The sequence below is a fragment of the Mastigoproctus giganteus genome, chromosome 3, assembly GCF_048544385.1.
Source record: "Mastigoproctus giganteus isolate SK-2022 chromosome 3, ASM4854438v1, whole genome shotgun sequence".
NCBI classification, from domain to species: Eukaryota; Metazoa; Arthropoda; class Arachnida; order Uropygi; family Thelyphonidae; genus Mastigoproctus; species Mastigoproctus giganteus.
In genome coordinates, this window is record NC_143577.1 from 99629549 (window position 1) to 99642658 (window position 13110).

At 36.1% G+C, this 13110-nt stretch overlaps 2 protein-coding genes across 3 annotated transcripts in view; one reads left to right on the plus strand and one right to left on the minus strand.

Annotated features, from left to right (window-relative positions):
- LOC150088182 (solute carrier family 2, facilitated glucose transporter member 1-like) overlaps positions 1-13110 on the plus strand; it is a 345132-nt gene that overhangs the window by 274333 nt on the left and 57689 nt on the right. The window contains exon 8 of one of the 2 annotated variants that reach the window (XR_016546731.1): positions 10428-10608. Coding sequence is in view for 1 of the 2 variants with exons in the window: in XM_090369368.1 (XP_090225494.1) it covers positions 10396-10608 (213 nt within the window). In the remaining variant the exon portion in view is untranslated. Of the gene's footprint in view, positions 1-10395; positions 10609-13110 lie in introns of both variants that reach the window. The other variant, XM_090369368.1, reaches the window with a different exon arrangement.
- Positions 1-13110, minus strand: part of Scox (Synthesis of cytochrome c oxidase) — a 307125-nt gene that overhangs the window by 67126 nt on the left and 226889 nt on the right. The gene's annotated exons all lie outside the window — the stretch shown is intronic.

The following is a 13110-nucleotide window of genomic DNA, read 5'->3' on the forward strand; positions in this document are numbered from 1 at the left end:
ACGTTTGATACACATAAACAAAGCTGCGCGCATGTAACTCTGTCTTTACGGTGTTGTTTATTCAGTTGTTACAACTGAATAAACAACACCGTAAACACAGAGATACACTATTAACGCCTCACATTTTACTAAAGCACATTTCTAGGGGTTACTACCATAAAACAATAAAAACAATTTCCAGTTGCGTTTCTGCTAGTGGAATCTGTTATGAACTGGTAGTAAACTCGATCTAATTGCATTTGCAATTATACCTATAGCTGGAATTGTTGTTGATTTTTACGTTATTATGGTGAAATGTGTTTCCCCTTCACTGATAAAAACATAAATACATTTTTAGAATCTTCTCTTCATTCCTATCGTGTTGTGTTCAGTTGGGATGATTCCGCATTCGACTGCCATTTCTTGTAAACACAAAGGTGAATCGTGCATAAGCGAATTCGGTTCGTGTTATATAAGATATCGTTTCCCTATTTATAAATCGTGTATGATCGAATTCGTGTAGTGTAAACACATGTTATACGAGGACTGACTGTATATATATATATATATATATATATTTTTTTTTTTTTTTTTTGTCCTCGCCTTTTCCCATTATTATATGGGGTCAGCGTTTTTTTTTTATTGTTTTGGCATGTGCAATTTTTACAGCCAGATGCCCTTCCTGACGCCAACCCTCACCCTTTATCCAGGCTGAGGATATACGGTGGTCATTCCCCGACCTTCCGCATCCTCCGTATTTGGTGGTCACGAAAACTATGAAAACTATGTATTACACTTAGGTAAAATAAGACAAAAGCCAAATAATAGCTAGTAGAGGTAATGAATGTAATAATAATAATAACAAAATGTAGAAAAATTAGGGTGGCTATCATAACTCAGTCTGATAAATAGAGTAGGTACAAGCTTGACAGTTTTAAATATCATTAACTCAATGTATTGATAAAATAAAAGGCTTAAAATTTATACATGTTGAGTACATATCCAGGTGTAGATGCAACATCAGAACAAATGGTCACAATAACGAGCATGCTTCAACTGACTAGGGTAATGATGAAAATGAAAAATAATTTTTTTTTATTTTCATCATTCCCGTTGATTGCTGGTGCACTCACCAGCAGCCAAGAGTCCTTGCAACATATGGAGAGAGAGAGAGAGAGAGAGAGATCATTTTCAAATCACTTCTGGATAATTCCAGATGCGTAAAAGTCTAGCAGAGGTCTGACACTAGACTCCTCTGCAATTTAGAGTAATTGTGGAAACTAAAGTCATAGTTCCAAGCTTATTATTGGTTTGCTGCCTAAAACTGATGTTTCCATCATACTTTCTCTTCTCATTAGTCCAATGAGATGCCTCTAGCGAATATCCCGAACTGATTACTTGAGCATCTAAGAGTTCATTATCATTCATTATCATTATTAATAGCCATATGGTGCAAGGAAGCCTGAGGCTTATGCTGCACCGGCCAAAAAAAAAAAATTTTTTTTATTACCCTGAGAGAGAGAGAGAGAGAGAGAGAGAGAGAGAAGTAGAAAGGAATCACCAAGAAAGAGAAGAATGATGATATCCAGCTCAGGACCCTGGGTGTGCCAAGCCCATACTCACCAGATGTGAGCCCCTGGGGTATGAGACACCATCCTTTACACAGAGGAGATCTGGCTTTCTCAAACCATCAGTAGTGGTATAGCGAGGCTCCAGGAGAGTCAACCAACCTTTTTGACACAACTGGTTGTTTACAAGACTTACAACTGCATCGTGCCTTTTAATGTGCATGTCATGGGACCGGTGGCACCGCAAGGCAATATGAGCCAGAGTTTCAATAACGTTACACCCAGCCCTACAAGATCCATGTAATGATCTTCCTCGACCTTCTGGAGAAAGTAGGGCGTACATTTATACGGGCCGGGTCCCATCTCCATTCTCCATCGATGCTGAACCAGAAATTTCGTTAACTGCTCCCGAGCCTGTCCATCAAAGAAATTATAAAAGAGTGTCTTCCAACATTCTCTCAACTTGCCTTTAGAATTAATAACATTCCTGCCGTCCACTGGAAGCCTATTTGCATTTCTCACCTCATCCTTCAGGGGAGAAAAGGAGGCTATGGCCTCTCAAGATGTTTCTGCTTAAGGATTGGGACTACGCAACGAAAGGAGGGCAACCCCACAGAAGAAACATCTGCATAAAAATAAGGAGTTACAATGTATTTGGGTAAATGTAACCATCTCTTCACCACCAATCTATGATTTATCCAAGATGATAAGTAAACATCTCTTATAGTAATAGAGGCATGTGATACAAGAAAGCAAGCGTATGAGCTTATGTAGCATCAGCCAAAAAAAAAAAAAAAAACCTGCATATCCAAAGCATTCAACCGTCCGGCTGTAAATTTGCCCAGGATTAAACGACTGCAAAAAATCTGGGCATTAAGAAATACTTCAGAATAAACAACTCTGTTGGGGTTTCAAAGGGGATTTACTCAGCCTCCCCTATTGCAGGTTTAGATCAGCCCCAAACAAAATTTTCCCAGTAAGGAAGAACTCAACATCCAAATATACCCACTTATCTAAGACTGTAAGTGAAGGCTGCATCTTCTCACCCAAAAAGAACCTCCCTGCCTGGACCTTCACCTTCTCCTGCCCAGAAGGAACGATAGACTGTCCATGATTTATCCAAGATGATAAGTAAACATCTCTTATAGTAATAGAGGCATGTGATACAAGAAAGCAAGCGTATGAGCTTATGTAGCATCAGCCAAAAAAAAAAAAAAAAAAAATTCACACAACCATTCCCTCTAAAAGTTTGTCCAGTTCCTCCTTGAATTTATTTAAGCTATCAACTTCCATGACAGATGGAAGTTTGTTCCGCAATTAAACACCCACTGGCTCAAGGCAAATTTCCTCATGTCTATTCTACAACTGTCTTTCCTCAATTTGAATTTATAATCCCTCAGTCAGAATTCAGTGTGCCAAACCCATTCAAGGCCTTATACACCTCAATCAGATCACCTTGCAGTCTCCAGCCGCTGCAATTTGCAGAACTTAAGCTTTTCTTGGTAATGTCCCCTCACCAATCTTGTTGCCCTTTTCTGTACACACTCAAGCAAATCTACATCCTTCCTAGAATGAGGCCTCCAGATCTGTATACAGTACTCGAGGCGTGGCCTGACCATTGCGTTATACAAAGTAATAATCACCTCCTTTTCTCTGCTAGCAAAATTCCTGTATATCATTGACAATACCCCATGACTTGCTCCGGCACCCTGTTTGCATTCCTCAGAAAACTTCAAATCTGACTGAAAAAAAAACTTCCAGGTCTTTTTCATTTTCTAACACCCTAAGTGTTGTACTACACAGTTGGTACATTCCTCTGGTGTTACTTCTACCCATATGCAGTATTTTGCATTTATCAATGTTAAACTACAGTTGCCACTTCTCAGCCCATCTGCCCAAATTTTCTAGATGCTGTTGCAGTAGCACACTACCATTACTGTCATTAACAACTCTACCAGCCTTTGAATCATCTGCAAACCTCGACATTAAGCCTGACATACCTTCATCAATATCATTGATAAATATACAAAACAACAGTGGGCCCAACACCGAACCCTGTGGGACTCCACTAATAACATTAGTCCATGAAGAGCAGCGTCCATTGATTGCCACTCTCTGTCCTCTCCAACTCAACCACCTTTTTATCCATTGCAGCAACTTACCCTTAATACCATACTGCTCCAATTTGTACAGTAATCTTCCATGTGCAACAGTGTCAAAAGCTTTCCTGAAATCCAAGTATGTGATATCAAAATTGTTTTTTGCATCTAGTTCCTTTGTAACCACATCATAGTATCCAATCAAATTTGTTAGACAAGACTTTCCATTAACAAATCCATACTGAGCACATTTCTGGAGATCACTACCATGAAACAATAAAAACAATTTGCAGTTCCCGGTTTATTGGGATTTTCAGTTAGTGTAATCTAATTATAAACGTGTAGTAAACTCGATCTCATTGCATTTGCGATAATACAGATAGCTGAAATTCTGTGGGTTTTTACTTTATTATGGTGAAATGCGTTTACCCTTCCACGAAATCTTCAATCATATAAAAAACATAAATAAATTTTCAGAATATTCTCTTCATTCCTATTTTTTAAGCTTCGTAAACTTGTCTCACTTGTGCAATTTGTGCATCCCATGTTCGTCGTTATTGATTGCTTATCTTTTTTACTGTTTTAAATTTTACAATCCAAAAAAAAAAGAAAGAAAACATCAGTGAACAGAAATATCAATCAAACAAACTTCATATCTTGTTAAGGTACATTTACTGTAATATTTAATTATTTTTTAGAAATTTAAGATGTTTAAACCTGTGTTACCAATTTTATTGGGTTTCTAATTTTTTTGGTGTTTTATTTACCAGACTGAACTTTTTTTTTTTTTTTTGAGTGTCTGCCCCTATCCCTATTTTCCCTTAAGCCTTGTTGTTTTTAATGTGCGAAATGCCATAACATGGAGATTTTTAGGAACACATGTACTGCATTATAACAGAACTGTACTTCTAGCATTAGTGTACATGCAAGTATACATGCACCTATTCGTAGTTACCCTAACACGGCCCATGTATTTATTTGTTTCATGATGACTGCCATCAGTCCTGAAGCCCTCACACCCCACCCTCCAGGCTGCTGCTCATTCTAATAGTAGTGCAAGAATCACCTTCACCTCTGCCTGTGGCTACTTTTAACCTTTTAGTCTGAATCCCTCCAAGCTAGCAGTTTTCTGACCCACCTAATGGTGCCTCAATAGCATCAGCAAACACTCTTGCACCCCTTTCTATTTAAGTGTATCCTATCCCTGTAGAAGTAGTCTCTCCTGTTAACAAGCACAGATCATGGTGAGAAAAATTCTACCCCATCAGCCTTGCACAATCCCTCCAGAGCCGAATGTATTCAAGAATACATTCTCTCTCTCTCTCTCTCTCTCTCTCTCTCTCTCTCTCTCTCTCTCTCTCTCTCTCAAGAAAGCACTGCAGACCTGTCTAGGTGTTGGCTGCTAAAATGAGGTTGTCAGCAAATGCCACCATGCCCCAAAAGGGTAAAACTTACATAATCAGGTAAACTCTTTAACAACATATCAATTGCCATGTTGAACAGTAGAGGGAACAGGGGTTCACCCTATCTTACACCCCTTGTAGGGTTAACGCAATGACTTTTTCTGAGAAACCTCATTATAGTATTTGAAGTTATACAGCACTTCACATAATTTAGAAATGACACAGGTACACAATACCTCTGAAAAGCTTCTATAATAGCAGGATGGGCTACAGAGTCGAAAGCTTTCTTTTATATCAAGAGTTGCAAGATACAGATGGTGAAAATTCTTCCTAGATGTATATAGAAGAGGTTGCAACACTGCAATGTTCTCTGCGGTCCCATCAATTGGAACAAAAGCTTTCTGTCAAGGATCCAACCTGATAATTGTAGACAGACAGGACACTAGTATCTTATGATATGTCCTAGTTATAACAGAAGAAACAGAAATTGGTCTATGCTTAGAGGGACTAGAAGGATCCTCCTTCGGAATAAAAAATGGGTGTGCTCAGTATAAAGATTTTGTAAGCTGATCTGTCCATAAGAACACATGCAACAAATCAACTGCCATCAGTCCGACCCACCTAATGTTATATCGATGAGCACCTGAGTTGTAATATTTCGTAGACATAGAGATGATACTCCATCTAGTCCTGGTGATGAATAAATTCCAGGAAAAGCAGCCTTTAATTCATCTGAAGTGAATGGTTTGTACAACACTCTAAAAAGCTCATCATCAGATTGATAGTTGAACTAGCAGGATACTGGAAAGGAAACCAGACATATCGTCACAAAATAAGTCTGACCAGAACATGAAGAAGTCCTCCATTGAAAAATCTACATCCCTTGAGCCACTATCATCTAAATTTGTGTAGCATATCTTTTCTGATTTTTCAAATATAATTTTTGGGTAGCAGCATACTCCATTTTTCTTCTCATCCTTTTAGAAATAAGAAAACGTGCAGTAACATTTTGAATAACTAGGGGAGCCACCATGGGCCTCCTAATAGTTACATCCGTGTCCATCAAAACAGTATTTATATACTGGTCCAACTCTTCATCAAGGGCCTCTGCCAAAAACTCTTGATCATCCGATGACTAAACGTGGAATCCAGCAACTGTGCTAAGGATGCAGTAATAGCATCATAGTCTTCCTTCTTGATCTCCAGGGAACTACACTCCCAAACTCCTTCAGCTGAGGCAGTTGCTATAGTAGCAGTAGGAAGATTAGGATCAGTAGTTACTTGGTTTAATAATCTTTGCACCAAAGCTTGGTAAGATGGCAACTTTCTTCAACATTATATAGTTCTTTGATGAAAACAGGCTTGCAGCAACTGAAACTGATTGATACTCTTATCATGAAAAGCTTTCAACTCAACATCCATGTTGGCAAGAAGCTGTACCTCTTCCTTCCACCATCTGGCCCTGGAATACTCTGTGTTGACATTCTCATTCACCTAAACTGGATTGGCTCTTTTAATGTGCAGTCCAAGACCTGTCTTTGTAGTGAAATTTCGGGAATATACAGAACAAATCCATGATGCTGGGAATCTTAGCTCTGGGGGAGTACATAGCCCACCAGAGGGTGATCTCCGACGCAGTGAACCATTATTGCCAGTAGCTTGTCTTCCTCATTCTGTTTCTTTGATGTCACAAGATAATAGAACCCTGACAGGGGCGTGAACCCCGGAAGGATGAATAGCGTGCACCTCTTTAGCCAGGACTCACCTGCCCGGCCCAAACCACGAGGCAGGGTGCTTTGCACTTGGGCCAATGGTTAGTAGAGGTAATGAGTATAATAATAATAACAAAATGTACAAAAATTAGGGTGGCTATCATAACTCAGTCTGATAAATAGAGTAGGTACAAACTTGAAGTTTAAATATCATTAACTCAATGTATTGATAAAATAAAAGGCTTACAATTTATACCAACATGTTGAGTATACATCCACATGTAGAAGCAACATCAGAGCAAATGGTCACAATAACCAACATGTTTCAACTGACTAGGGTAATAACGAAAATGAAAAAAAAAAATGAAAATTAATATTATTACTAACCTATTAATCCCCCATCTGTATTTGTAATGGTATACCTTTTCTAAAGCATAACAAGACAGTAGTAATCCAGATATGGGATACATATTTACAGGAACTATGTAAAAAGAAAACTATTTGTAAAATAATAAGACGAGTTTACCTCAATATAGTACGTAGAATACGGAAGTATTCTACGTACTATATTGAGGTAAACTCCTCTTATTATTTTACAAATATTAATATCAACCTAGAACGTATTGAGTATTACAGCTTTGATTCATACTATGTAAAAAGAAAAAAAAAAAAAAAAAAAAACATACAAACAAACACTAATTCATAACCTAATGCTGTTAGCATAGAACCAGAAGCAGTCTCAGGATTTTAAAAGCAGTGCCCTGGGGAATTATTAAGCTTTAATCATCATATAGCGGTAAAAATTCACATTATTTTGATCTTAAGTGGTGGGACTTGGTCTCTTTAGCCCTACCAGGAATCACCCTTGTATAGAACCTGCCTGTAAATGACATCTATTAAAGCAAAACTAATTTTAATACATATTTTATATAGTAGAACCCGAATAAGAAATATTCCAAAGAACTGGAGAACTTCTTACGAGGGAAAACTTCTTAGAAGGGAAAATGGTATTAGGGTATGAAATTTAACTACACAAATAAAAATGAAAAGATACACATACATAAGTTAAAGATCATTTTTAAGTACTACTTCAGAATTTATAAATATTTTACTATGGGAAACATGTTTAAACTGAGGATTTACAAACAATATATAAATTTTTTTTTATAAAAAGGTTTTAGCGCTGAAAGCTTCAGACTACAGAAAATTCATTAATTGAACAAGTTAGTGGCGAGTATCATATTAGTCCATAGTAAATCGCTGACCGAAGTAGGTGATGGCATCGTTTCTGTTTATATCTCATATTGTGAATGCCTTCACAATGAGTTTCCCTGATATTGAACTACCTCGAATAACAGTAGTTCAATATCGCTTTGACAGTGGATTCTCGAATAGGGCAACACTTCACCAGTGGATACCCCCACCCAGGGGTGGTGGTATCTGCCGAGAATAAGTAACATTAATCTTCTCTCTCCACTGGTGAAGTGTTGCTTATTCAAGGTAGTGACGGAATTCCATTCACAATATGAGATGTAACAAAAACGATGCCATTTCAGCTACTTTGGTGATTTACTATGAACTAAAACAATGCTATGCACTAACTTGGTTTAATTACCGAAATGTTTATATTTTTTAATATAAAAATAAAGAATTTCTATATTTAAAAAATGTATTAAGTGGGAAAATGTCATTATAATAATACATCAAGTATTCTTTATCGTGAACGTTTTATGCAGGAAAACTTTTTACCCAGGAAATTTCTTACCCGGAAAAATAATACATTACAATATATAGAGTTTAAATTGGGAATTAAGAAACCAAACCTAGTACAGAGAAAAACTTCTTATGCAGGAATTTCTTATCCGGGTTCTATTGTATATGTATAAAATATATAATAAACAATGTGTAGTAATAAGCAATGGAACAGTAAGCTGTGTATTGCGAAGAAAGAAGAAAGAAAGTATGAAAGAGAAAGGAATTTTATAGAATAAGTGGCTCTAGTCCATAATATATATAAAAAGCTTTCCTATAATATATATAAAAAGCTTTTACACAAATGCGTAAAAAGCTTTCCTGTGAAGACGATTCATAATCATATGAAATTGAGAGGTGCAAATTTACACAGGAAGCTTAAAAGCTTATAACCAAAATCAGAAACTTAATGAGTCTAGAATAAAGAAGAGGACTTGGAACTTCTACCAGAGAAAGAATCAAAGATGTAATTTCTTACCTTTGGCAAAAGTTCAAATTCTTCTTCTCCAAAATTGGAAAATGGCAATGAATGAAACTGTATTGTCATGATCTGTGAGAATTTTGTGTCTCAGTTGTTGCTAGTTGGTTGATTTTGTGATTTCAAAGTTAGACTGGAACTTTTACAAGGTTTCAAAAGTTTCTAGATTGTGCTTACCACAGTAACACAGGTGATAGTATGAGGTTTTGCTACTAGATGGTGAATATGAGCCTTTGTAAAAAGTTCAGTGCCAGCCACACTCAGCTAGTTTGTTTCTGTGTTATTTTACACACACACACATCCAAGCAAGACTGTGTTGATCACACTTTGCAATTTCTATATTTTAACAGGATATAATGAATTAAAGAAGGTCAAAATGTTTACAAAAGATCCTAAATGTTTAAGATTAAATGTTTTTAGCCTAGCAGTCTTCCATAGGAGATTGCTGGGCTAAAACATTTAATCATATGGGCACTAGTGATTGGTTGCTGCATCATACAAAATCAAATGTGCCATTTTGGTTCTGTACAACTTCAGATCATGAACAACATGTCCTTTATTCCCACTTTTCCATACTCTCATCAGAGCTATGATTTCTCTTTATTTCTAACTAAAATTTACACTCAAAGGAAGGCAATTTATTAATATTTTGAGATTTGACAAGATAAAAAAACAATTCCCCCACCCCTACTATCTCACAAGGCCATGAAATATCCAGTAAGTGAAACTTTTTTTAAAATTATTATTGTCTGGAAACCTCATATACCAAGCTTTAATAATGAAAAATGTCAAAGATGGCCTGAGATGCACAAACTAATACACAAAATTCCAAGCAATGCTGTATGTCGTATCCATGATTTCAAAATATATATTGGTATTTGCAATTAAGCATCTTTTGCTTAATTGCAAATCTCTAATACTTCTAATTTTATTTTTTAATTTCTGTCAGTGTTTTTGTACTGTTAAAATATAATTTTATAATTGACATAAATCCATTCTTTATCATATAATAATTGTTAATCATTCTATTCATTATTTGTGCTTCACAGATTTTAAAAATATATACAGGGGCTTTCCCCCCCCCTCCCCACAATATCATTAATGTTCAGAAAGAGAGACCTGCAACCTCCAAATTTATGGAGTCAATTTTTCTGATAAAAAAATTAATAATTCTGATTTGTATATTGGTTTAAATTTGATTTGTATTTTTTGTTAGTTTCAAATTACTGCAGGTAAATAATGAAAGCATAAAACTTTGAACAATAATTTTAAAAATGTATTAAGTATAATTTTAAACTCACTTCCAGTTGTTTTTTTTATTTACTTCCGAGGAGAAATACTCACTTAAAAGAAATTTTCAGTTTGTAAATGAGCCATATTATTACACAGTTATTTGTTTTTTAGGCAATATTCTTTTCAACTGAGATTTTCCTCAGTGCAGGGCTGACCAAAAAAGTGGCACTTTATGCTACTCTTGGAATGGGATGCATCAATGTTTTGATGACTGTTATATCTTTAGTGCTTGTAGAAAGAGCAGGTCGTCGGACATTACACCTTGTAGGACTTGCTGGAATGCTAATAATTACAATTCTTCTTACCATGTGCCTGAGCTTAAAGGTATGCTTAGATTTGTTGATTACTACCATCATACATATATTAATTTTATAAACTTTTATATATATTAATGTTAACTTTGTTTACTTATTTTGTACTTTCTCAAACCAAAAAGAATGCAGTATTTGTAGAAGTTCATTGAGAATAGTCTCTGTGCCTCAAGTTATTGTGAGTTTTAGGTATGCATTTTTGTATTTATCTTATAGATGAGCAGTATTAGGATAATTTTTTGAAATAAGCAGCACATTTTGGGTAAATGTCAAGGGGGGGGATTAGGAAGGCTAAGGAGGATTATGAGAAGTCTCTGCAAAGAAAAGTAGCAAAGACTTTACTTATGTTAAATAGAAGGAGGATGAATACATTGATCTACTAGATATATATGTATCACTGTTGATGATTCTGTTCAGGTTGCTAACAAATTGAATGGATATTTTGCATTTATATATATTTGCATATGATAATTTTTTTTAGGGATAGGAATGGATGCTGGAAGTATATCAAATTCCAACAGCAAGCTTAATCGTTTTATGATAATTAAGAGGAGAATGGAAGAGAATTTTTGAAGATAAAAGTAAATAAGGCACATATTTGTGGGATAGATAAGGATCTGTCCAATTATATTAAGAGAGGCAGCAAAGAAATAAACAAACCTTTAGGTCATAATTATGAGAGCATTCTTGGATTCAGGGAAGGTACCTATGGACTGATGATGTGTAAATGTCTTTCCATTTCACAAAGGGATGAAGTCAAAGGCAAAATGAGAATTACACATGTGAGCTTAACTGCTGTTCCAGGGGAAAATAATGGAGTTACTGGTTAAAGAAGTAATGCAGGACTATTTTGGTAAGAATGCAGTTATATGTCAATCACAGCATGGATTGATTAAGGGATGATATTGTCTGACCAATCTGATCAGTACTATGATGCAATAATAAAGGAACTGAGTGTAAAGCATAGTTTTGACATCATATACTTCTATTTCAGAAAGCTTTTAACACTGTTCAACATGAAAGCCTGCTGTACAAATTGAAGCAGTATGGCATTAGAGGACAAGTACTGTTATAAAGGTTTGGAGTGGAACAGGTATCCTGTGTGTTATCAGACACTCAGCCTAAAACACTGATGGATTCAATATCTCTCTATTACAGAAGATTTAGGAGAAGTCCGGTTGACCTGCCTCCCTAAAATCCACTCATGCACACCTTCTCAATGATAAGCCCTGATACGTCACTTAGGTGGCAAGGAACGTGTAGAGTGGTTCTCTTCAAGATGCCTGGTTAGCGTAAAGAGGAAAAGACCAAACCCTTCAACATATGACAGCATGACAAAACAAATGGCCCTCAGTCCCCAGCAGCTTTCACTCTCCCTCTTATGCAGCGAGAGGATCAGAGTGGAAGCAGAGGGTGCTAAAAATCTCTGAGTATGACCAGGCTGCCATGCACAGAAACTGAACTTGGCCTGTTATAACGTAAGATCACTTATCGGTGAAGACAGGATATTAGAGCTGGAAAAGGAATTGGAAAATGTGAATTGGAAAATCATTGGTTTGGCTGAAACAAGAAGAAGAAATGAATCACTTATAAGTTTATCAAGTGGAAATCTGCTGTACACCAATGGAAACAGTGAAAGGAGTGAAGGTGGAGTTGGGTTTCTGGTCCATAAAGATTTTAAAAACAACATTTTGGAATTCAAAAGTACATCACCAAGGGTGTCAAGACTAATACTCAAGATTTCTAAGAGATAAAAGCTAAACTATAAGCTAAAGATTATAATGATTTATGTACCAACATCGAGCCATGATGATGAAGAGGTTGAAGAAATGTACACCGAAACTGAGAGTCTTCTAGATGAGCAGAAAACCCACTACACTATTATTATGGAGGACGTCAATGCTAAGGTTGGAAAAAGACAAAACAGTGCAGAAAGGGGAACAATAGGAAATTTTGGAATTGGTGAAAGAAATGAAAGAGGTGAAAGACTTGTGGAATTTGCAGAATCTCAAGGACTGTCAGTAAAAAACACTTTTTTCAAGAAAAGGGTGAACAGAAAGTGGACATGGAAGAGTCCAAATGGATTAACTACTGATGAAATCAACTTCTTCCTCACTAAAGAAGATATATTGTGAATGATGTTACCGTCCCAAATAAGGTAAATGTTGGAAGTGATCACAAAATGGTAAGATGTACACTTGATATAGATGTAGGAAAGGAAAAAACTGACTCAAGTAAATAATACAAAGGTCTTTGAGATAACAGAAGAGGAGAAAAAGTAGTATGTACTGTAACTTAAGAACAAGTTTGAGCTTCTGCAGACTGCTCAGGATCAAGATATCGACGAGGAATATTACAACTTTCTGAAAGTGATAAAGCCCAAGAAACCTATAGGGAAAAAGAAATCCAAAGAAGAAAAAAATTTGTCAAGAAACACTTGTCATGATGAAACGAAGACGACAAATGAAGAGCAAGAAAATTACTGACAGGGAGAAAATTGAATATACTGAGTTAT